The 27,430-nt window shown below is 38.5% G+C and overlaps 1 protein-coding gene across 3 annotated transcripts in view; it reads right to left on the bottom strand.

Moving 5' to 3' along the window:
* RELN (reelin) overlaps positions 1-27,430 on the bottom strand; it is a 490,351-nt gene that overhangs the window by 393,028 nt on the left and 69,893 nt on the right. For all 3 annotated transcript variants that reach the window (XM_078060039.1, XM_078060040.1, XM_036067465.2), the window contains exon 2: positions 25,675-25,785. In XM_078060039.1, the coding sequence (XP_077916165.1) occupies positions 25,675-25,785 (111 nt within the window). The remainder of the gene's footprint in view (positions 1-25,674; positions 25,786-27,430) is intronic.

Raw genomic sequence — 27,430 nt, 5'->3', positions numbered from 1 at the left:
CACTTGTCCTATGTCTTTGGATGACTGTTACTGACCCACCCTTATCACTCTGGCTTTCTGGTTCCCGGATCCTGGAGTGCCTTGACATTCTCACTTGGCCTGCTGGCCACTGACCCGCAAGCCATGACCTCAACATACCAAGAACTCATGAGTTACAGCTCCTTGTTCTGATCCCCTGTCATCCAGCCCTGATTTATGACAAGAGAAAAAATGCAGAGGCCAAAACAGCCAATTATACAGGCTTATATTTATCCCAAGGAATAACGTCAGGAGAGAAGAAGCAGTTTATACCATCTTTTAACCAATCTAAATACTAAGATCCCACATTTCTCTCAAAGGTGAAAAGTCTATACTTCACGTCATGTAAGTAAAACACTCTTGTTTTTCTGATTATCACACCTTCAGGAGGCTATTAACTTTGCTGGCAGCTCTTGAGCTACATGGAAATGTTGGTAGCAGGAAGGCAGCCGATTCCACCCACTGAGAGCACTAAAAACAGAGGACTGAGGGTCATCACCTTTATTTCTCTTCTGAGAACACTACCAAGAATTTAATGCATAACCTAAGAGCTAAAGTGCACAACTCATGGAACGTGTGAAAAGCCACATAAAATTTTTTTCTTCTGAGAGTCAAGAGGGGTTTAGAGAGGAAAGGCCTGGCTACGGAAGGAGACTTCTCACTTTTCTCACTCTGCAGTCACTGTCGATAGGACCAGGCTTATAGGGAGCCAGATACTCCTCCAGAAGATATTACGTCCTTCTAGGAGTTATATTATTATTTCCACATGACAGAGACAGACTAAGAGAGAAAGAGAGAGGCAGACAGAGGGAAGCAGGTAGGCAGAGACACTAAAACTACAAACGGGAATGACATTGTAAAGTTTGGTAAAGACTCAGTCAAATGGTAAGGTTTCTGCAGTTAACTACAAAGACTCAAATACATCCCTGTTAGAGAGGACTAAGACACTATTAAGACACACACTCCAAAATCCTTGTCTAATGACCTGAAATAAGAAACATTTTCCCAGCCTCCTCCAAATAGGTAGCACAACACAAGAGTCTATGCCAGCTAAAAATGTGAGCTTTCCAACACTGATTTAGCTGGCATGCTTAGCATGAACTTCTCTAAGATCTGACCAACTATTCAATTCTTTTTGCAATTCAATGACCTTTTTGTTAATGCACTCCTCAATTCTCTTATGTTCCCTGGACTTCACTCCAGTCCTTCCTCTGGCATATTTGGCAATAGTTTTCCCATGCTGCTGGTCACTGTGCTTCTGGTTTGCTCTCTCCATGTCTTTTATGTACTGCAGCTGTACCCCTGTCTTGGGTCTTCCTAGGCACAAAGGGGGTAGCACACAGACATTTTTTAAAGGGTTTTCTTACTAGTTAAGCAAGACTCTCATTTCACCTCATTGCAGCTCTAGGGCAATGTGTCTACCGAACTGTAGAAGACCGTCTTTGATTCACACTGTGACACCCTATGATAAGGGGGACCAAGGCCCTTTTGGTATTTGAGCCATCAAGCACGCTGGATATTTAAGCCTTAGAGAAAATGGTATGATCTTTGAGTTCCATTCTCTCTCTGAATCAAAAGGAAGGTAGTAGCAATTGAAAGGAGAATTCCATCAAAGTCTTTATTTGCCTGAGAAGAAATTAACAACTGACCTAACTGGGCCATCCTTCATTTGTATCTAAAAAGTCTTCCTTGGCCGCCCTGCCTAAGCTAGAATAAAAAATGTTCTTACATCTTAAAAACAACAGTGTTCAGTTTAGACACTTCAAGGCTTATATTAGTGGGATTACATGCATGACACTGGTTTATAAATTGCAGCATAGCACAGAAATATGCTGATTAGGATGGTGAGTCTCATCTCATTGTGCTACGTTGGTAATTAACATCACCATGAGGCAGGCAGCGTATCTCAATGGCCAATGACTCTGCATCAGGTTGGTGGTCTTCCCTTCAGTACCACCCCTGCCATAATTGTGAGTGTGCTCAATGCCTACATGGATGGCCACACTTAGAGCCTTTCCTCCCAGCTCTATGAGAAACTCAACACCAAATACCTTCTTTTCCACTCCATTTCGGCAATACTTCAAATGACACGCTAGACCTTTTGCTGGAATTGTTGCACTGCTGAAGGATTAGCTCCCCATATCCCAAATCTGACCAAGTACCCCTTTTCTTCCAGTCCTTACTACCTGACCCCCACCTATGTATTCATTATTCATTTATTCTACAAATATCTACTGCCTTTACAACCTCACTGAGCCCTCCGATTCCTTTACTTCTCTCATCAATCCCCATTCCTAGGGCCCTCCAGGCCTTCATTCCTTTCCCAACCAGGTCAGACCCATTGCGCATCACATCGTCTGCACCCTGGACACTCTCTTGCCAACACCCTAGATTCCCTTGCTTCAGCCCAGGGGAATAGAATAAAAAGAGAACGGAAGAATACAGTGTGCTGGGACAAAGGTGGGAGAAAGAATGTATCAGAGGCAGCTCACTGTGCACAGAAAGTCATGCTCCCCTTGGCACAGAACAGAATTATTGCTGGTAGGCAGCTGCCCCACTAGAACTATATTTTCCAGCGTGCCCCTGCCCCACCCCAATGTAGCCAGACTAAGCCGTATGACTAGTTTTCACTCACCGAATGTGATTGGAAGTAATCTATCTTTTCTAGGCCAAGACTGTTAAAAAGTAGTTATACCTTCTTTTTTTGTTGTTGTTTTTTTTTGTTTTTTAAGATTTTATTTATTTATTTGACAGAGAGAGACCACAAGCGGGGGAGGGAGAAGGCAGAAGCAGGCTCCCCGCAGAGCAGGGAGCCCAATGCGGGGCTCGATCCCAGGACCCTGGGATCACGACCTGAGCCAAAGGCAGACGCTTAACAACTGAGCCATCCAGGCGCCCCAGTTATACCTTCTTTACTCTGCTTTCTCTCTTCAATCAGCTGGAAATTGATGCCCAAGTTCACCTAAGAAGCTTTGTGAAGACAGCAGAGCCTCCGTGCTGACCAGAAACACCCACGATAAGCTGATATACAAGTGAAGAAACAAATTCTAGTTTCAAGCCACTGAAATTTTGTAGGTATATATGACAGCACCTAGCAATTCGCCAGCAAATTTAAAGGGTGAGAGCAGAGACAAGAAAACAATCGTTGAGAGTATATGTTTTATGCTAGGTGGTTTTTTCTCTATGATCACTGCCAATTCCCACCAGAGCCATGTAAAGATATATCCATTTTGTAGATGTCTATTAGGCAATGTGGGTAACTTCTGATAAGGTCACAACCAATTCTGATCAGGTTTGCTTTGGAGTCCTTAGGAATTATGCAGTACCAATACATTTATGATACTTTGTACCTCAGAATTCATTTCATATTTCAAATATTTCAAAGAAAAATTATGAACAGGGAGCACAAAAGCTTATTCAATAATTTTAAATATACTTTAAAATGTGCTCTTTTAGTAAGTATACTTGTTACTTCAAAATATAATTTTAAAATGTGTTTTTTTCCACATCATGACCAATCACCTGACAATGGCTCACAGTTTCAGTCTTTCACCTAGGGCTGCCATTTCTCTGCATACCTCTTGATGCATCTTCATAAGTCTGCTCTGCTCCTGACATGCTGTAAACATGGGCCACACTCTCTCTGATTTTGTACACTAAATACTATCACTCTGCATAATCCAAGGAGCAAATGCTGCTTACATAATGAATGAAGGAATGAGGGGACAAGGGTAGAAAGTGCGCTGAGTCCAACAAAAAAGGCCTAGTGCAGAGAGATGAGAAAAAGTGGGGGTAGGGACAATGGAGAAGAGAAATACAGGATTAAAGGAAGGATGAAAGGAATAAAGAATTGAAAGAAATGAGCAACCACCCAGAAGTAGGAAAGAAAATAAGTAAAAGCACTAATGGGGAACTAAAAGGAAACCATCAACAAAATTAAAAGGCAATCTCCTGACTGGGAGAAAATATTTGCAAATCATGTATCTGATAAGGAGTTAATATCTAAAATATATAAAGAATTCATACAATTCAATAAGAGCAACAACAAACTCTGATTTAAAAATGTGCAGAGGATCCGAGTAGACAGTTTCTCAAGGAAGACATTTAGATGGTCAATGAGTAGGTGAAAAAGATGCTCAACATCAATGATCATCTGGGAAATGTAAATCAAAGCTGCAATGAGATATCACTTTCACACCTGTCAGAATGGCTAGTGTCAAAAAGACAAGAAATAATAAGTGTTGGCAAGGATATGGAGTAAAGGGAACCCTCATGCACTGTTGGTAGGAATGTAAATTGGTGTAGCTACCATGGAAAATAGTATAAAGGTTCCTCAAAAAATTAAAAATAGAATGACCATCTGATCCAGCAATTCCACTTCTAGGTATTTATCTGAAGAAAACACTAATTTGAAAAGATATATACACCTCCATTTCATTGCAGCATTATTTACAATAACCAAGACACATAAATAGCCTAAGTGTCCATCAATGAATGAATGGATAAAGAAAATGTCACAAACACACACACACACACACACACACAGGAATATCATTCAGCCATAAAAAAGAAAAATCTGCCATTTGCAACAATATGGATGGACCTTGAGGACATTATGCCAAGTGAAATAAGTCAGGGAAAGAAAAATACTGTATGATACACACGGAACCTAAAAAGAAAGCAAAGGAACAAAAATCAAGCTTATAAATACAGAGAACAGACTGGTGGTTGCTGGAGGAGAGGAGGTTGGGGGGAGTGGGCAAAATGGGTGAAGGGAGTCCGGAGATACAAATTTCCAGTTATAAAAGAGTCATGGGGCTGCAAGGTACAGCATGGTGACCACAGTTAATAATACCATATTGCACATTTGAAAGTTGCTAAGAGAATAAATCTTAAAAGTCCTCACCACAAGAAAAAAAAATGTTGTAACTATGTATGCTGATGAACGCTAACTAGACTTTTTGTGGGGATTATTCTACAATATATACAAATATTAAACCATTATATGTTATACAGCTCAAACTGATATGTGATGTGTCAACTACAACTCAAATCAAAATATTTAAAAAGAAAAAAGAAATGAGCAACCACCAGAGGCAGAGAGAGAAAATAAGTAAAAGCATCAAAGAAAGTCTAAAAAGAGGAATTTAAGAAAGAAGAGATAAAAGTAAAAAGAAGTGGGACAGGGCAGAAATGAGAGAACAGAGAAGAAAAGAAAAAGAAAAGTAAGGAGCACCCATAAAAGTCATCATGCCTCTCACAAGCCTTGTGTGATCCATCTAGCAGCTGCTAACCATCCTCCTCTCCCTCTCCTGTCTTCCTTCACAGCCCTGGCACTTTCTCTTCCCCAGGGATGGGTCTCCTGTGGAAACTCCAGGGGAATATCAACATATCCATCTATGAGACAGTCCTTTTTCCTACATAAAAAATGTATTAGTGCTTCCATTATACATAAAATTTGAATTTTTTTAAATTTCTGGGACCAAACATTTAGAACATTTTTAGCTTCAAGCACGTATTCTGTTTTTAAAAAAGTGATTTCAGCTCAACAAATTAGTGCAGCCTTTCAAGATTATAATTCACTTCGCTTTTTTTGCCCTAGCATAAAAATTAGGATCTCATTTAATAGTAAAATCACTAAGTCTTGCCAGCATAATACTGCCTTTTCTAGTACAGACTCATACTATCATTCCGAAACTAGGACTGCTTTAGGAAACTCCTATTATGTCCATAGGAAATGACATAGTTCAGAATATACCTGCACTCAATCACTAATCTGTATGTTAGTGATATAACAGAAAAACTGATGGCTTAGCCAAAGGGGGTCTTTAGTTCTGAGCCCAAAATAGGAGTATCCAGAGACAAGAGAGAGACTCTGGGAGGCTTCTGAGACTACTATGTAAAATGAGCTTTAGGGGCACCTGGGTGGCTCAGTCGTTAAGTGTCTGCCTTCGGCTCAGGTCATGATCCCAGGGTCCTGGGATCGAGCCCCACGTCGGGCTCCCTGCTCAGCGGGAAGCCTGCTACTCCCTCTCCCACTCCCCCTGCTTGTGTTCCCTCTCTCACTGTGTCTCTCTCTGTCAAAGAAATAAATAAAATCTTTATAAATAAATAATAAATAAATAAATAAATAAATAAATAAATAAATAAATAAATGAAATGAGCTTTGAAGGGAGGCCAGAAGGATCTCTCTGTATCCTTCCAAAGGGCATCCTCTCCAAGTGTATGGGCAGATGACAAAAAGATGCTGCACAGGGAGAAAGTAAGAAATTAAGGTTTCCCCTTTCTGCTCCCAAAAGCTGTGTTTGCAGCTGACTCCACATGAGGATGGAGTATGAGGATGCCAGTACTCAGCTAGAGATGAGCCAGGCCCCCGGACACCTCTAGAAGGATGCAGAGCCCTCAAGTGGGGCCCATAAAGTTGGAACCTAGTGATGTGAGCATCCAGGCTAAGACTCTTCACTTTCCCTCGTGTTCATCTGTAGTTCTCATGGATAACCTCTTTGAGGGCTATTTTCACAAAGAAATAAAAGTTCTTAACACTTTCACACTGCATGAGAACAATTAGAGAAAAATAAAATGCACTGAAATATGGGTAATGAGTGGTTATTCACCAAGTCTTGAAATGTGTCCTATTCAAATTTGTGCACTAGCTGAATAACAAGTTATTACGTGGTCTTGCTCTCTGAGGAGGGGTACTGGTCACTGAAACTACAAATAAATCTTACATGCCAAAGATCTAATGAACGTAAGTATCTGCACGTAAACACACACACACTTAAGCAACCACAGTGCTGGAGGGACATCCTCTTAAAGCTTTCCAAACTTCTGTAATACCACGACCTAGCAGAGATTATACTTTTTACTGTGCAAACAAGAACTCACAGAAATACACTGAATCGAAACAAAAATCATGAAATGATATGTATCTGTGTCATGATGTGTTGAAACATTAACTAAAGAATACTGTATATCCCAAGGCTGAGGGTCATTAAGATTAGAAATGTGTACGACTGAGAAGTAAATTGGTTAAGTGATTCCGCATCACCAAATTAATTAGCAGACTAGTAAAATGGAGTAAAACAACACTGCATTGATTCTCCTTCTTTCATTCTTTGAAGACGAAGCTATGGTTGAGGTCTGAATATAAGGGAATAAATTGTAAAATTAAAATTTCTATTACAATAACAACTTCCAGAACTCTCAGTGTATTAAGTGTAAGTGTGTGTACAAGGATTAAAATGTTCCTGCTACAAAGCTTTCTTTACTCTTTCATGTATTCCAAAAGAAATTAGCAAACATATTCTTCATTTCCACCACAATCTACAAAACCATAGTTTTACCGAGTGTTTTATCATCTTCCTATCTTTTGAACAATTCAACATTTTATTATTCACAGAACTTCTAAATTCTACAAGATTTTTTTTTACCTATAGGAGACTCTTCACTGCAATGAAGATTTTGCAAAAAAAAAGTTTTAAAAAAGTATGCATTCATAAAGAAATAATTGAATTTTTAGTTTTTCCCAAACAAATGGAATTTCAAAACACTTAAATTATCAGGCAGTGCGTATTAAATGCTTGGCACTACCCACTCACTCATTAGTCTAAATGAAAAAATTAAAAATAGGTTTAAAAGCATGCTATTCTTTAACAAAAATGTTAACTTTTAAAAAATGGTTTAATGGATGTGTTTCCAAATACTTGTGAAGAAGAGCACAATGGTAACTCCTGCATTAACAAAAACAAAGAAAATTGGCAGTCAAGCTTTTATTTTCTTCTTTGTGAATCTCCAGCTACCCATTTCACACACTCAAGTCGTAACTCTTGTAAGCAGAAAAACACAGAGGAGGCTGTGGTCCAATTTCATGAGGATATGTTAAGGTTGAGAAAGCCCATGCAATTATTAGGATCAAGAGAAAAGCAAATTAATGAAGCCTCAAATCTTATGTGTTAACAGCAGAGTAGAAACCAGCAGTTGGTGTTTTTAATATTTAGCACCAAAGAGACACTAATTCTTTAATGAAATGACTGTCCACCTTAAGCACTATAATGCTAGGTCAGAGTCACACAGTCTTTACTCCACCCATGCTCTATTCCGGCTCAACAATGTGATCTTTCCATGATGTGTATATTTATTTATTTATTTTATAAGAACTTCATCTGTAAACTTTCTTGACCAACACTGACTTGGCATCAACTCATCAGTTAATTAACTGTTAACAGATTCTCCTAGATATGACTGCTACACAGATATTTTATCTTCCTGTTAATTAGTAATTATGCACTGGCAAGAAAAACAGTGTTTCTTTCCAATTATCCCAGAACTCAGTGATTATTTAAACTTGGCTAATTAGCATTAGAGGACTGTACATCTTCTGGGCAAATTGTGTTTGATAATCCCTATTAAAATATACATGGTGGTTGTTGACTTGTAACAAGAAAAAAAAAAAGTGGCAGTTCAAAGGGTATTAGATACAGCACGAGGCAAATAGGGGCCCATTAAAATTTCCCCAACTGCTCTAATGAGAATGCCGAGGGTCATTTCTGCTTAGTTTACCATCTGTTTGGTTTCTGGCATGTGTCTCTGGTGTGAAGGGAGTGTCCTAAAGCCCATTTGGCTTATCACAGCATAATCCGGGAGTCTGAAGCAATTTCAGTCGCTTATAAAACATCAGAAGCTTACACATGTGGGATGAAAAACTTTTGAGGGTAAAAATGATGCCACGTTAATGAAAAGTGTCCTAACTTTTTAAAAAACAATCAGGCAATGGTTAATGAGAAACTTTTAGAAATATTGTATATGAACTCTAATATCTGCTCTATACGCACCCAAAGATTATGAAGATTGAAAATAGCTACTTAAAAAAAATCAAGAAAAATAGCTACTTTTTAGGCTCCATCACCTGGCACACATTAAAAAATAAGATTTGCATTAGGACAGGCAATGGCTTCCTTAGCCAGGACACAGAAAACAATAACCATAAATGAAAAAATTCGAATTCATCAAAATTTAAAACTTCTACACATCATAAGATGTCATAAGTCGGACAATATATTCACAAAACATATATCTAATAATGGACTAGTACCCAGTATATATTAAAACTTCTATATAACTCAATAATAAGAAGACAATTCAACTTTTTAAAGTGGGTATAGGTTTGAACAGATATTTGACAAAAGTAGCCAATAAGCACATGAAAAAGTGTTCAACAGGGGATGGCTCAGGCGGTTGAGCGTCCAGCTCTTGATTTCGGCTCAGATCCTCATCTCATGGGTCGTGGGATGGAGCCTTGCTTCGGACTCTGCACTCAGTGGGGAGTCTGCTTAAAGATTCTCTCCCTCTGCCCCTCCCCCCACTTGTATGGGCGCTCTCTCTCTCTTTCAAATAAATAAATAAATCTTCAAAAAAAAGTGCGCAACATCATTAGTCAGCTGGGGAATGCAAATTAAAACCACAGTGAGATACCACCGTATTCCCACCAAAATGGCTAAAATTAAAAACACTGACAACACCAAGTGTAGATGAAGATGCAGAACAACTACAACTCTTATAATCTTATAATGTTCTGCAACTTTTATACTCAGAGTATAAAAAGTACAACCATTTTGGGAAAAGGTCTAGCAGCTTCTTATAAAACAAGACCCAGCAATTTCACTGCTAAGTATTTACCCAGTAAAAATGAAAACAGGAGCGCCTGGGTGGCTCAGTCTGTTAAGCATCTGACTCTTGATCTCAGCTCAGGTCTTGATCTCAGGGTCATGAGTTCAAGCCCGGCAAAACAAACAAAACAAAAACATATATTCACAAAAAGACTTAGATGACTATGTACATATAGCAGCTATATGCATAATAACCAAAACCAAGAAACAGGCCAGGTGTCCAAAGGAATACTATCCAGCAATAAAAAGGAACAAAGTACTGATACACACAACATGCAAAAATCTGAAAAACATTATGCTGAGTGAAAGAAGCTTATACAAAAGGGTACTTATTCCATGACTGCATTTATACAAAGTTCCAGAACAGGCAAAACTAATCTATGGTGGAATAAAATAAAAATTGGCTGCTTTTGGAAAGTGGAAGTGAGAGCTGATGGAGGAGAGGCATGAGGGAACTTTCTGGGGCGAAGGTAATGTTCTATATTTTCATAATGGCTTGAGTTACACAGGTTTATACATTTATCAGATCTAACCTTATATATCCCTAAGAATTGCGCATTTCATTGCATACAAACTCTACCTAGCTAGTGGGGGCTCACTGTAAAATTCTCTCAACTTTGATGGCTCTTTGAAATTCTTCATAATAAAATATTTAAAAAAATAGATTGAGATAGTTCATTCACATCCCTACTACACCATATTTAAAAATAACATCAGTTCATTAGATGAGTACCTACACATAATATAAAATCATGTAAATATCACTGTGATAGCATTTCTTTTGCCAACTTATTTGGTCCCATCAGCCGTGCACATGGGGGAGCAGGTACCCTGCTTTTGTGTTTGATTTTATGCTTCCACATGTGTGCTTATCTGGTATGTTCTTTTTTTTTTTAAAGATTTTATTTATTTATTTGACAGAGAGAGAGCGATCACAGGCAGACAGGCAGGCAGAGAGAGAGGGAGAAGCAGGCTCACCGTTGAGCTGGGAGCCCGATGCGGGGCTCGATCCCAGGACGCTGGGATCATGACCTGAGCCGAAGGCAGACGCTTAACCGATTGAGCCACCCAGGCGCCCCTGGTATGTTCTTATATGTGCATTTATCTAGGGTGTGCCCCGAAATCTGTTTATTTCATTTGAACCTCTTATTAACCTAATATAATTTCATGAATTGCTGTATAAACTGATAAAAACTGAGCACTTCTAAGAGATTTATTGTTTATATACACACTAACTTGAATGCTTTGGACAGACTTGATAAAAAGAACCTAAAGAGGGTGGCTCAGTCAGTTAAGCATCTGCATTTGGTTCAGGTCATGATCCCAGGGTCCTGGGATCAAGCCCCACATCGGGCTCCCTGCTCAGCGGGGAGCCTGCTTCTCCCTCTCCTTCTGCCCCTCCCCCCACCCATGCTTTCTCTCTCACTCTCAAATAAATACATACAATTAAAATAAATACAATTTTAAAAAAAGAACCTAAGAGGTGTTGTTTTCAAACTATGGTTGAAAAGGTACCTGTAAAAGAGTGCAAAAAAAACAAACAAACAAACAAACCCCATAGAATATCTAGAATGCTGCACTCAGAATTCTTCACAAGTCTATTTATATTCTTGCTCCATTTTAAAGAAATTAAAACTGGAAATACGGTTTATGTGGGGGAAAAAAGTAGTGGGATTCCAATCAGTGGACCCATATTTAAAGAACAGTCCTTCACTGATATCTGAAAACTTGTAAATTTATTGCCTGACCATCCTATTTAATATCAAAACCTACACAAGTACTCCTAGTACCCTCTCCCTAGCCTGGACCCTACCCATAGGATGGACTGCCTTTTAAAACACTATATTGTTTAGGGGCGCCTGGGTGGCTCAGTCGTTAAGCATCTGCCTTTGGCTCAGGTCATGATCCCAGGGTCCTGGGATCGAGCCCCGCATCGAGCCCCGCATCGAGCCCTGCATCGAGCCCCACATCGGGCTCCCTTCTCAGCAGGTAGCCTGCTTCTCCCTCTCCCACTCCCCCTGCTTGTATTCCCTCTCTCACTATGTCTCTCTCTGTCAAATAAATAAATAAAATCTTAGGGTGCCTGGGTGGCTCAGTCATTAAGCGTCTGCCTCCGGCTCAGGTCGTGATCCCAGGGTCCTGGGATCAATCCCCACATCGGGCTCCCTGCTGAGCGGGTAGCCTACTTCTCCCTCTCCCACTCCCCCTGCTTGTGTTCCCTCTCTCACTGTGTCTCTGTCAAATAAACAAATAAAATCTTTTTAAAATTATATAAATATTTAAATAAATAAAATCTTAAAAAAAAAACCAAACACTATATTGTTTAATCATTCATAGAACACAAAACAATAAACATGTCTAACCAATTTCTTTCAACTGACTCAGTACCAGTACTGATCATGTCAAATAATGTTTCTATAGTTTCCTCAGTAGGTTAGTGTGGGTGTGTATTTGGAGAAGCAAAGTAAATATCCAAACTATGTGTGAGTGTATGTATGTGTGTGTGTATGCACATAGTTATTTCAATTGTACCACAACTAGTTTCTCATGCCATTATCACTCAAAAATACCACTTTAATGGCAGCATTTTATTTTTTAAAAACTTCTTTATTTGAGCATAGTTGACACACAATACTACATTAGTTTCAGGATACAACATAGTGATTCATCTTCTCTATGGGTTATACTATGATTCACCACAGTGTAGCTACCATCTGTCACCATACACACCATTACAATATTGTCGACTATATTTCCTATGCTGTGCCTTCTATCCCTGTGATTTATTCATTCCCTAAATGGAAGCCTGTATCTCCTATTCCCCTTCACCCATTTTGCCCTTCTCTCCATCCCCGTTCCTTCTGGCAAGTTTGGTCTCTGTACTTACAGGTCTGATTAATTATCTTTTTTGTTTTTTAGATTCCACATCTGAGTGAAAACATATGGTATTTGTCTTTCTCAGTCCAACTTATTTCACTTAGCATAACACCCTCTAGGTCCATCCATGTTGTCACAAATGGCAAAATCTCATCCTTTCTTATGGCTGCATAATAGTCCTGTGTGTGTTTGTGTGTTGCATCTTTTTTATCTATTCATGGATACTTGGGTTGCTTCTATATCCTGACTGTTGTAAATAATGCAATATCAGCGTATTATTCCTTCCTATCAATACTCTAGCTTATTTCATCATTACCTTTTATTGACATTTAGATTATGTTCAAGTTTTTCCTAACATAAACAGTGCCCTGGTAAACAGTCACATGCATCAATGTTTGTCTGCATTTCTGGGTTTGTTTAAATTTCTAATAGATTCCCAAAAGTAAAAGAACGGTGTCAAAATATGTGAAAATTTTACTGCTTTGTTTACATATTGCCAAATTGTTTTCTAGATAACTAAACTAATACATACTCACATCAATAAATACCAGTTTTCCAGCACTGATACCAGAATTAAGTACAGGTGATTTTAGGCATCATTGTCAGTTTTAAAAAATGATTCTTTAATTGAAAAAAATTTATAATCTCATAATTGTTGGGGTCTCTGGGTGGCTCAGTAGGTTGAGTGTCTGACTCTTGGTTTCGGCTCAGGTCATGATCTCAGGATCCAGAGATGGAGCCCCGTGAGATTCTCTCTCTCTGTCCCTCTGCCCCTCCCACTCATGCTCAGTCTCTCTCTCTCAAATAAATAAATCTTTTTTAAAAATCCTCATAATTGTTTTAATTATGCATTTTTATTAGCAGTGAGTTGAATATTTTCCTCATATTTATTGGACATTTGTCTTTCTTCTTTTGTAAATGGTTTGAGTTTTTACTAGTTTTCTATTAGGGTATTAGGGTATTGGTTATTTTCTTTTGGTTGTAAAAAGGCTAACAGCCCCTTCACAACTAGGGCAAAATGTTTGTTCATCATTTTAATTTTTTAAAATTAGCATTTTTATTACACAAAGAGTTCTTCACTGCCAGAAGATTAGAAAACAGAGAAGAAACATTTAGATGTTCTAAGATTAAACCATCCTTACAGTCCAGGGATTCAAACAATCAATGTAGTCGGGATGGACTCTTCTTCATATCACTTCACTATTGATCTTAAAAAATGGAAGAAAATAGCAAGTGTTGTTAAGGATGTAGATAAATTGGGAGCCCCCATGTTGCTGCTGGGACCATAAAATGGCGCAGCTGCCACAGAAAACAACTTGGCAGCGCCTCAAAGAATTAAACAAAATTCCTACATGATCCAGTAATTCCACTCCTAGATACAAACCCAAGAGAATTTAAAATATACATTCATATAAGAAATCTGTACACTAATGTTCATAGGAGTATTATTCATAATAGCCAATATGGAAACAATCTAAATATTCATCAACAGAGAAATGGAAAAATAAAACATGGACTATCCAAACAATGGGCAATTATTCAGCCATAAATAAGAATGAAGTACTGCAGGGGCGCCTGGGTGGCTCAGTCGGTTAAGCGTCTGTCTTCGGCTCAGGTCATGATCCCAGGGCCCTGGGATCGAGCCCCGCATCGGGCTCCCTTTGCTCAGCAGGGAGCCTGCTTCTCCCTCTGCCTGTCACTCCCCCTGCTTATGCTCTCTCTGTCAAATAAATAAATAAAATCTTAAAAAAAAAAAAAAAGAATGAAGTACTGCATTCTTCAATATGCTTCAGTATGGATGAGCCTTGAAAACATGTCAAGTAAAAGAAGCCAGTCATAAAGGCCACTTACTATATGATTTCATTTGTATAAAATGTCCAGAATAGGTAAATACATACAGGCAGAAAGTAGATTAGTGGTTGCCAGGGGATGGGAGGAGAGGGATGTAGGACTGACCACACTTAACAGGCACAGCGTTCTTTCTGTGGGGATGGAAATGTTTTCAGATTAATTAGTGGTGATGGTTGCAGAACACTAAACATACTAAGAATCACTGAGCTGTCCACTTGAAAACGGTAGGTTTTATATTATGTGAACTAGATCTCAAAAGAAAAGTATATTAAAGATTCTAAGAAGTACTATTTAATTTTGTTTAACCAGCACACTCCAAGCTTCTTTATACTGCAATACACTTCTGCCATGTATTTTGCTATTAACGCATCATAAGACACTAATGATTGCAAGATGCAGTGTGGGGAAAAGGTGCTATTAGTGCAATATTTTAAAATTCATTCTGAGATGGGTCTGATATCATCTCCTTGTTAAAAAGGGGACAAGAAGAAAGAAAGAGAGAAAAGGGAGGGGAAAGGCTAGGGGCTGGAAAGATAAACTTTGTCAACCTCATAATGATTCCAGAGCAGCTCATTTGTCCCATTCTCTAGAAACAGAGAGCCAAACCCCAACGGAGTTCTTCGTTTATTAGTAACAGATTTCTCTCCATTTTTGTTATTAGCGTTGGAAATGGTATTGGATCACACAGACTAAAAATTTGGTTACAAAAGAATCTCTCATAATGCAAATAACTAATTATTTCAAAAAAGAAAACCATGAAGGATAAACAAAACATCTTCCCAGAGCATGATCTCTGATAGCTCCATTTATTTCACTTTTAACTTGCTGTTTACTAGAGTTCATGTGGAGAGGCACTGTTCTGAAGAAGAACCAGAAATAACATAATTAACTAGATAATAGCAACAACATGGTTCCAGTGTCTGAAAACATGTGGAAGGAAAAGCAGGAGGGAAGCTCAGTCTGAAATTTTACCAAAATACTAACAATTTTGCTATTCTGTTTTCCAAAATGGCAACTCCCACACTAGCAAGTATCTTTCCATTCAGGCATTTCAGAGTCCCCAAAACAGTAATTTAGTTGTGTAGTTGCCTCAGAGAGCAGCCTACACGTCTATTAGGCGACGTGCAAAGCTCAGCATCAGAGGGCTGAATGCAAACCACACAATGGAAGACAAGAGTGGAAACAGAACCAGCATTGGGTGAAGGGCCTCTACTGGACTCCTACAGCTGTTTTCAAATTCGTATGCTGCATCCAGAACTATCTTCTAGGTGATGCCAAGGATTTACTTTCACTAATTCTAAGAAAAATACTTCAGAGATTATTATCAGAATTATTTCCAGAAAGTAATAACATGATACAATTATTTTAAGTTGTTCTTAGATTTAACTGCCGAGAAAGAAGCAGCCAACTTTAACCAAGAGTATTTATAAATCAATTACTGTGAACATGGAACATAAACTCATTTATCATTATCTAGATACCCAAAAGAAGGACTGGAAAACGTCAAGAGTAAGCCATATTACAAGCAAAATGACTGCCAGATCAGAGTCAGAATTCAAAGTTTATTCCCTTAAACACATACTTTGATCCTTTCTCCTGTTAAAATGGACAGTCTGGCATACTATGAAAAGTGTCGCTCTTCTCAATAACAGTATCTCTTATCAGCAAAGCCACGATTCCTAAGTGGTTTGTAAAAGTATTATTTAAGAAAGAGAGTAAAATATTCCTGACTCTGTCTTTATCTAGTAAGGGATAAGACCTCATTTACAGAAACTTATTTTCCAGAATTACTTTTTAAAACTTTGACATGAGAAAGTACCCCCACATAAAAACCTATTGCTCTGTCCTTGTTTGTTCAGTGCTGTTTGGGAGGCAAATATCTTCTTTAATAAGGTTACTTTTGCCAGACAGAAGAGTCTCTTCACAATCTGTTCACACTGACAGACAAAATTGTAACAAAACAATCTCAAAAAATCATAACTTATATAGCATAGTGGCAACTTCCATTAGAATTCATTCTAAGAATGTGACTTTCCTGACATTCATATTTATGAACAACCAGTTCCCTGTGATTCTGAGCACATGAATTTGAGCAGGAATAAGGAAGAGAAAGAGTCAGAAGAACTCCCTTGCCTTAGGGAGACATTTTTAAAGTACCTACAAGGGTTTCAGGGCACATGTCTTATCAGGGCTAAATTCCAGAATCTAGAATCTGTGCAGTGTCCAGAGACAACTGACAAGGTAAAGTATGAAGGAGTTATGAAATAGATGAATCTTATGTGGAGTGTGGTTTTTTTAGCTGAAAGGAAAGAAAATAAGTTACTTACTGACCTTTTAACAAACATTTACCTTTTTTTTTCCCCCTTTTTTTCAAAGATTTTATTTATTTATTTGACAGAGAGAGACATAGTGAGAGAGGGAACACAAGCAGGGGGAGTGGGAGAGGGAGAAGCAGGCTTCCTGCGGAGCAGGGAGCCCGATGCGGGGCTCCATCCCAGGACTCTGGGATCATGACCTGAGCCGAAGGCAGTCGCTTAACCAACTGAGCCACCCAGGCGCCCAAACATTTACCTTTTTCAATTACTTAAAAAATTATAGGAGAAAAGCACTGAAATTGATGCAGGGGGTTACACATATATACCAGGAAACCTTCCTTAATCATCTCACTCGATATAATCTTAGAATGTGTTCCCAAGAAATTATAGAGTCATCAATTTTTGAAAGATCTAAGAGATAAAATAAGAACTTCACTGTCATGTATCATTAGGACATTGACCTGCCCTAAGATGGGAGGCTGGAGTGGACAATCTCCTGAACTTCTTCCTATCTCTTGATTCTAAAGAAGTCACTTCATTAGTCTCTCTCATATCTAAAGGCATGGGTGCCTGCCACCTCCAGGAAAAAAAGGAACAAAGTGGTAGGCAGGGTAATAAATTTCCCCAGAATCTCTGATGATAAAATTTATATATTTTTGCATAGTTTTAAATATATGTATAGATAGGTAGATTTATATGTACATATATAGATTCAGAAATATCCTCAAAGTTAAAGACAGTAATATTCACTCTCTTGTCCATACCAGGACACTTGTGCACATACATGCATTTATTGATGTCAGCTCTAGTAGTGAAGTACCCCACAAATACTCAAAGATTTGTATTGGTTTATTCATTCAATAAATGTTTATAGAGCACTTACTATGTGCCATAAGAGTGAAGAGGACTAGATCATTTCTTGTCCTCAAAGAGGTATAAAGGTTTTAAACACGTAAATTCAATAGATTGTTAGAGATGGCTCGTGGAGGTCAGGGCAGAGATTGAAGTACGGAGGAGGGAATAGAGAGTTCCATGGAGGTGGGCGCCAGGGAGGAGCAGGGAGTAGGGTCACAAAGGCTCAATAGAGGAGGTGAGTCAGGCAAAGGCCCTGAGAGATGGAGGGATGTCTGCCCCGCAGAGAGAACCAGAAGAAAATCCAAGCACTATAGACAAAGGCATGGAGTTTAATGCAGCTGGGATTTTGGAACTGTGTGTTGGTTATGACTGGTGCACAGGTGTATGTGTATGTGTGGTGGGAATGTATGTGCCTATAAAGGTATGGAAGGAAGAGTTGGGAGCCCTACAGGCTGGGCTACAGCAGAGAGGGCCTTCTTTTAGTCAAGGTTCTTCTGGTTGTAATAGAAACCAACTCAAGTGGGCTTGGGCTGTAAGGGGAGCTTAAGGAGAGACTATAGAGCCGAGTTCTAATTATGACTTTGCAACTCCCTATGTGTGACCTTCAGCAAGCTACTTACCCTCTCTGTGCCTCAGATTCTTTACCTACAAAATGAGGATAATTGGTAGGATTTTGTTAGGATCAAAAGAGTTAATACCTGCAACACACCGGCCACATAGCAAGTGCTTGATAAATGTTAGCTATTTTTATTATTGTTTCTTAGAACCCAAGAATATCCCAGCCTGATGGGAAGAGAGCCCAAATAAGAGCCTGGAAAGCTTTGGCACCTCAGGCAACATTCTGTCTGTCTCCCCTTCTCCTCTCCCTGCACAACATTCCTCTGAGCCCTTGTGGATGATGGCTGCCCAGAGCTACCAAATGTTTACACGTGCCTTGATTAGCACATGAAGAGTTGGACTGGGACTGGTGAGTCTTGATTCCAAATTCCTGTACTGGTAAATCTGATTGACTCAGCTTGGTTTGGGTGTCTTGCTCGTGGTTTACATGGGGCCAAAGAGTTAGGGTAAATTCATGCCACAGTGGCCTATCTCCCTTGAATGGCAGGAAGGAGGGCAGTGGAGTAATTCATCTTGATTTTTAGATTAAATCATTTTCGGGTCTAAGCCACAGAACAGACTCCACAATTTGATCTTCAGAGGTTTTAGAGTGGCTGGTAAGTACTGAAGGGCGTTGGTTTTCCCAATTGCTTTGCATCCTCCTTAAACTTTTTCTTTCCCAATTTGCACAACTCTAACTCCTTTTAAGAATCTGGGAACTGTCAACCTTCCACCTACCAAACAAAATGTGGTATAGCAAAACAATGGAATATTATTTAGCTGTAAAAAAGAATGAAATACTGGTATCTGCTACAACAGGGATGAACCTTGAAAACATGATGCTAAGTAAAAGAAGCCAGACACAGAAGGCCATGTATTGTATGATTCTATTTACATGAAATGTCTAAAATGGGCAAATGCATAGAGACAGAAAGTAGATCTGTTGTTGTCAGTAGATTGTTAGAGATGGCTCATGGAGGTCAGGGCAGAGATTGAAGTATGGAGGAGGGAATAGAGAGTTCCATGGAGGTGGGCGCCAGGATTGGGGCGTGACTGCTAGACGGGGATGGAGTTTCTTCTGGAGGTGATGAAATATTCTGAAATTAGATGGTGTTGGTTGTACAACCTTGTGAATATATTGGAAACCACTGAAATGTATACTTTAAATAGTAAATTTTATGGTATGTGAATTATATTTCAAAAAAAAGTATCTGAGAACTGGATATGATGTCAGAACACTGGTTTTACTCATCACCCTTACACCATCTCATGTAATAGCCACTACTCACCCTTCCTAAGCCTTGCTTCCTTACCTATACATTGTAGCAGGGGCTAAGCCGGGCTCTACCAAGGGTCCATTTCAGCTTTAAATTCTATGGGTAAGAAACTGCATGTGTTGCTTGCCATCCAAATTAAAGTCAAACTTCCTCTTTCAAACGTTCTGCCACTGAAACTATCTTCTCATTCTATTTGCTATTTCAGAGATAGAATTCTCACTTCTTTCTGAGTTTTTAAATAATACCTATTTTAGGGGCATCTGGGTGACCCAGTTGGTTAAATGTCCAACTCTTGGTTTCAGCTCAGGTCATGATCTCAGGGTCGTGAGGCTGAGTCCTACATCAGGCTCACACTCAGTGGGGAGTCTTACTGAGATTCTGTCTCTCCCTCTCCCTTTGCCCCTCCCCCTGCTCTTGCTCTCTCTTTCTCTAAAATAAATACAATCTTTAAAACTAAATAAATAATACCTATTTTAAGCACATATACTAGGCACTTAAAGAGATAACTCATTTAATCCACTCAACAATTTTGTGAACGAGGTGCCTCTCATTTTACAAATGCAGACATGGAGGCTTAGGGAAAGAAAGAATGTGGCCCAAGTTAGGAAGAAGCAGTGTCAGGGGAGTGTGGAACCTGAGCTGCCTAGCTCTGGAAGTCATGTGACGAACCCCTGCACTGAGCTGTCTCTCTCCCCTAACTCCTCCACTTGGCCCAAATCTCAGGCCGCTCAACATTTGCTTCAGCAATTTGTTGAAGGACTAATTCAACAACTTTATATTCATCACGTCCACTATTCTAGTAAATGATTCTTTTTAGTTATTTAGAAATTGGGAAATAATCCCTGAATTCCTTAGTCATATGTCAAATACAAACTACATTATACTATTTCTTAATGAAGGTAATGCTGGCATATGCTAATGGAATTGAGACCAAATTAATGAGTTAAGACCAAACTTAGGTTAATACCCAGTAAATAGGAAAAATTAACGGCAATTTCAACTCTTGTCAGCTATGCTCCTGGTACCATTGACTACAGCAATTTGTTTAATTAACCTAAAGTCTTCTTGTTAATTATAGATCATTTACCATATCCAATAAAAGGTCATGCCTTCAAAATCCCTGAATATGTTTAAAATTCCTCAAGCGTATTACAAAGCATTTCTTTGTAAAGACAGACAAAATAAATTTAACAAGATCATTCTGAGTAATTTAGCCTAATTTAGGCTAGTGAATAAACAGCATTACTATAGAGAACCCTATTTAATGAAGTTCCTAGTGGCTGTCCCCTCTTTATATTTTTTTAAAGCCTAAATATATGTATGTATAACATATGTGTGTGTCTCAAAGGCACAAGGATAGGACACCTAAGATTGAACTGTATTTAATGCCCAGGAACCTACATTCCTAGTGACAACTAGTAACACTGTAAAAGTTGTAAAAGGTTCTACTTAGTTTCAATGTGAATGATAAACAAAATTTAGCTTAAACAAAGCCTGTATTTTTATTTTTAATGACAATAAAACAAAGTAGTGACAAAAATTTGCAACATGGCAATGAAACATTAACATACAATCAAAATCTACTGGTAAAGTACGCATTTTTATTAACTAGTGACGAACATAAGATTTACTAAAATTTTAAATCTTAAAACACTTAAATAATGTGTTTTATAAATATATCCCTATTCATCTAAAGTTAAGAGTGTCAGATTACAGTGGAGAAAAAGTCAGATTATTAAGTTAAAAAATTCTACTACCATGTTTTAAAAGTAATATTGAAAATATTAAATTCTTATGTTAGTTGCTTAATGTTCATTAAAAACATGACATGACTGACTGAATGTTTAAGAGCAAAATTAAAAAGAAAAAATCTTGGATCTGTTCACCGTATTTTCTCCCCAAACTTGGATTTCATCAAATCTTGCCATCTTAGGAATTTTGTAATTTAACAAATGATTGGATCCAGAATGCCTCATTATTATAGGAGAAGGAAAGGAAACACATAGAAGATTACAAAAGTTTACATGAAAAACTGTTAAAATGGCTCATGTATTAGCTGAGCACAACGATCTAGCAATGGCAAAGCACAGACGTTTAATTTACGCAAGGTCTAACAACTGGAAGTGTGGCTGCTACTCGTCAGACCTGCAAACCCAGTTCTCCGGTTTTAAAGCCAGAATACCAAAAACTGAGCAAAATGCTTTTAGAGCCAGAATACTAAATATTGAGTAAAATGCATCTCAGCCTCTGGAAAAGGAATAATTTTGTATGAAAGAATATTCAAATAGCCTTTCATTGAGCGACCACAAAGAGCCTTGAAGATTTACATGATTGAGCTGGAATTCAATGCCAAAGACAAGAGGAAGCATTTTTTTTTCTTCTGGGTTGCACAAAGAGATATCCATAATTAAACATCACTCTTCCCTAGGGCTGCATGTTTTCTTATATTGACAAGCAAAATGAGGTATTTCAAATCACGCATTGTTGGCATATAGTCAGCTTTTGCATTGCTATTGTTTTAATGTATTTCTGGCTATTAGGCATTTGTCTATTTTTGGTCAGTGAGGCATGCATTTTAAAGAATTCTGGTTTTGCATAAAAGGCTGTAGTTATGTTAGTGGAATTACACTTATACAACAGTATCTTAATAATTACAGTCTTATTTTGGCTGGTCACACCACATTTTATATTTAAAGGAGAGCGGCTATAACTTTCATGTAATTAGTACAATTAAAATTAACTATAAAAGGAAAAAACTTTCAGAAGTCCTTTTTCGACTCAACTTGATGTTTTACTTTGTCTTATTTAACACAGCTAGTTAAATATATCCCACCCTAATCCTATGCTATGTTGGGAAAATGCCAAACAAACCAAGTTTGCTTAACATTCCATCAATTAAGTCAGAGCCTAATGATAGATAATGTATTCAATAACTCTTTTGTTCTAGATCAAAGAATGCCACATTTTTTCAGCCTGATCCTACTGTAATACTAAACTACCAAAAAGCAGCAATTCTTTTTACAATTTACCTTCTGTAAGAGTTTCCTCTCTTTTCTTATCTGCACCCTACTCAGATCTTCATTTTCTTAAATTGTAAAGAATATATTAAACTTAAGTCAAATATCAAAAAATTAATGTGGTTTTGTTTTCTAAGGTGACCATTTATCTAAACTATCTCCTGCTCTCTATTCAAAAACATCACTTCCAAACATTAACTCTGTTTAATAATATTGAGGTGTATAATTAAATTTTTTAAAGGAATTTACCACTATCATATAAATCCATGTAAACTTATGTGGCTATTACTGGAACTTACAAAAGATCTCACTTATCCATCCATCCATGTAAAAATTATGTCCTATAAAAATGCCGATTGACTGGTGGGAGGCCTGAGCTGTGGTTACGGAAGTCAAAAGACCATGAGCGGACTTCATGTTTTGAAGCCTCTTCAGACCATCAACCTCATGATACAGGGTTCATAGAGATGGGGAGACCAACTGCAATTTAAGCTAATCAAAAAACATTCTAATTCAAGTGAAACTGCCTTTCTACAGCTTTCAAAGTCACCAGAGAAAATGTCTAGAAGCCCAGGTGTCTCAAATAACTCCTAAGAATTGGGCCACCTGGGTGGCTCAGTTGGTCAAGCCCCCAAGTTGGGGCTCCACACTCAGTGTGGAGTCTGCTTGAGATTCTCTCTCTCTTCCTCTCCCTCTGCCCCTCCCCCTGCTCTCTCTCTCTCTGAAATAAAATTAAAAAAATAACTTCTAACAATTGCATTCCTAGTTTTTTGTTTGCCTTACTAGCAAAAATCAGAGGCAATATGACACCTGCATTTTATGTGTCCTTTCAAAATGCGTTTACAACATACTTATGAACGAGATTTAATGATTTTTCTCAGGGAAAGGCTCCATCGTGGCCAGTGACAGCTATTTCATTCAGCCAAGTCCTCTCGAATCATCTGGATCTACAAACCCCAGATTAATTCCTCCTAAGAACTGTTTTTTTTGCCTCTCAAAGGAGGTATATACAACTCCTGGGCTGGGGAAAGCAGCTGCTTCAGTTATCAGGAAAATTATGGGATCCCTAGTTTTACTGAGTGCTTCCTATGTGTTAAAGGGCTTCATGTAAATAACCCCCTTTAATTCTCACAAATCTTATAAAGCAGGTGCCTTACCAACCCCTTTCACAGATGAGGAAATCAAGCTTACATCTCAGCTCAACGCCACTTCCTCAGGAAAGCCTCTCCTACCTCCATGCCATTTCACTCCGGACCAGAGCTCATTTCTCCGGCATAATGTTTCCCAGCACTCAGGACTTCTGCAAGCTTGCCTCTAGCAAGATTTGCTATTATGTATGTATACGGTCAGTTAAATAATGTCTATCTCTCCCATTTAATGAATGTAGACGAGTGGTTCTCAAAATTTGGTGTGTACCCAAATCACCTGGACGGATTCTTAGAAAGTGGTCACTGGGTCTCACCCCCAGCATATCTGATTCACTGAGTCTACAGACAGGCTGGAACCCTGGAGTGACAGATTCCAGGGGCTGCTGCTACCAGACCTGGACCGACCCAGTACAGCACTTCTCAGCCCTGCACAAACATTGCAACATCCCCATCCAGCAATCGAAATGACATTAAAAACAACCAATGCCCACACCCCACTCCCTGAGGTTTTGGTTTAATTCTGCTAAGGGAGAACCCAGAACACCTTAACCCAAATACTGTATTCTTTCACTAAAAAGATTGTTTATCTAAAAGTCAAATTTAACCAGACGGCCTGCACATTTTTATTTGCTGAATGTGGCAACCCTGCTTGTGAGTCCTGTTGTAACGTAACAGGTAGCACATCATATATATTATGTCCGTCGATAGGACCGGTAAGCTGACCTTTCACCGCTGCACAGCAAAAAAAGGATGGGGCTAAATAAGTGGAATTTTTAGACCGAAGAATTTTTTTTTCTTGAGGATTAGAACTTAGAAGTAGTTACCAACACATTGTAAAAGCTTATCAGAGATCTTTTAAAAATAGGGCAAATTCTCAATGTCAGATAATTTAACATGATGATTAAATGACTTCCAGGTTCTGTGAAGCCCCGAGGCTGTGAGTCTCATATTGGGCCAGCAGGTGACAATGGGGCATCAACAGCACTGCTCTGACATCAATCAGTGAGTCACCTGGACACAGCTACTGCTAGGACTTGGCGCAGAGGAGGTGCCCCCTTATATATCAAAAGTAGGTAAAAATTATCTATTTAATAAATACCCCAGAAAAGATAAAACGCTGAACACATGGCTGACTCTGATAAGGCAATTCTATCTTTTTCATATCAATGTAGGGAGTCTTGTGCAGTTTTCCAATTTCAAAGTAAGATCAGTGATTTCATGTCTTACATAAACGGAGATATTAAATTTGCATTTTTGATGCTGAAAAGGGACTATTTAATTCCAGCTTGGCATGTTTACCGCATAATGGGTAAACCAGGGATTTCAAAATTGAGAATCCTCTGGGCTCAGTAACAATCATGTAGCCTTCTGCTTCCCCATTTAAGTAACCTGCCAAGTCTCTGATTCAAGGACAAGGACTCCATGTAAGGGCATTAAATATTAAAACACATTCTTTCATGAATACTCATAGAATTCAATCATTTCAACAATCATTACTACCTTCCACTTTGTGCAATGCTTACTTGCCAAACTTAACGTGACACTTTTCACCTAATTCAGGATCGTAAGAACTGTTTATAAAAACAGCTTGTTGAGGGGCACCTGGCTGGCTCAGTCAGTAGAGCATGCAACTCTTGATCTCAGGGTCATGAGTTCCAGCCCCACATTGGGGGTAGAGTCTATTTAAAAATAATAATAATAAAACTTTAAAAAAACAGGTTATGGAATAATTGCATGGGCATCAGAGTAAATTCCAATTCCAGCAACCTAATGACAGAACATAGAAACCTACCTGATTCCCCAAGACCAAGTATAATAGTGTCAATAGGCGGAGAGGGATAGAAAGATTGTCACACCAAGCTTACGGTTGGTCGTACATTCACATGACTTATTTCAATTCACCTAACTTCAAGCAAACAACACAAAAATCACTTCAGATTAGTTTCTCTGAAGTCATCAATGTCTGATCCTTTTAAAACAGATGTTTCAAAAAATAAGACCTGTAATTGTTTAAACATTGACAATCACTGATTTCTAATGTCAGGATAGCTTACCAAATCCAAAAGCATTAGAACCTCCAATGCTCTGTGAAGCCTGAACACTTGTAGATGTGTATAGTCCTGTCACCAGCAAGCCGTCAAAGAAGGTGCTTGTTGAAATTGTCACTGAAATGCAGGAAGGGAAAAAGAAAAGAAACCTCAATTAATACAATCAGAATACTGAGATACATTTCTGAAGAGTTAAACATTGTCAAAACAATTTTACTCATTATTAAAAAACTATTTTTATACTATTGGTAGTTAGTATTTTCTTTATATTAGGAATTCTTTATATTAGGAGCAGAAAGAAGCTCAGAACTCCAGTATCTGTAATTGCCGGTCCTAAATTTAGTACATTAGATCTATCTTCCTGCATTCATTTACACGTTCCCCAGCTATATGCAAAATCATCTGAAAATAATGTAGTATTGAATAGCTAGCTTCCCCACCTCCATCACCACCCCTGAAGGCAGTCAAAGGCATTGCTGGAGTTTTGGCATTGCGATTAAACACTTTTTTTTTTTTAAGTATTCCATACTGTGGGAAACAATCTTACATCGGCTGGAAGAAGAACAATAAGATGCACTGTATTTCTTATTGTGTGTCTACATTTCATAGATGAATCCCCTGAAGTTTTTCAACAAAAGCAGACTAATTTGCATGAAGACAGTTAGTCTTTTTCCTTCTGAGAACAAAGAAGGAAGACCACTGCATGCCTTAAGTTCCAGAACAAAGTCTGCAAGAGGAGTCCAAATGATTTCATAACCAGAAAATCAGGATGTTCCTGGGAAAAAAGGGTCAAATACAATGTATCTGTATGCCACTCAGGTTTGGCTTCTTACAATTTTGTCTTTCTCACCACCCTAAAATAATGATTAGAATTTCCATCTTGACATAATATTTTCTCCTGCATTGGTTTTATAAGATTAAGATGATGCCATTTGTAGGAAGCAGCCAGGAAAAGGTAATATTATTTTGATAGTGCACAGTACAAGACTGTCATCATGCTCGGTGGCAGTTAGGAGAATGGCCAGAGTCACATTAACTTTAATGAGAATGTTTAAATTAAACTCCAGGAAATCCAGTGAATAGAGCTAAAGGGTCTGAAGCGTCCACATTACAAAGCATAAAACAAGACTCGTAGATCAATAGAACAGCCTGACATCATGCTACCCCCACAACAGCATTGGATATTGGAGTAAATCACCTTCACATTCTTTAATAATAGCTAATATCTTGACTGCCTGCACGTAAACCACTCAGCTGGGCACTGAGCTAAGTAGTTAACATGTATTATCTCATTATCAAAACATTTCTATAAAAGGGGTACTATTATTACTCCCAGGATACAAATGAGGAATTTGTGGCACAGAGCAGTTTGGAACCTTGTTCAGGACCATCTGATATCATCTAAACATGTCTGATGCTGATTACCCAGCATCTCTCTTGTCTTCTCTCTGCCTGCACACCACCCCCTCCCCAACTCCCAATCCCACAGAAGCCAAGTGACATGACCAAACCCTTGTTTAATAACACTATTTTCCAGATTATTCACATGCATGAGGAGTATTTGAAGAAAAGGAAAGTAAAAGCTGCAGGACTCAGTGTCACTGTTACTAGAGAGGAAGAGGGTTGAGGGTGGCCGAGAGGTGACCCCTCAGCATGGTGGATGGAGCCCTAGTCTGGGTAAGGGGTGGGATCCGGGCACCAGGTACTTATCTGCTACTATCTGTTCTTGAGCAAAACCACTTCATCTCTTACAGTCTCAATC

Source organism: Halichoerus grypus, chromosome 12, assembly GCF_964656455.1.
Source record: "Halichoerus grypus chromosome 12, mHalGry1.hap1.1, whole genome shotgun sequence".
In the NCBI taxonomy this organism is placed as follows: Eukaryota; Metazoa; Chordata; class Mammalia; order Carnivora; family Phocidae; genus Halichoerus; species Halichoerus grypus.
The sequence above is the reverse complement of the archived record's forward strand: the minus strand, read 5'-3'. Positions and strand labels throughout refer to the sequence as shown.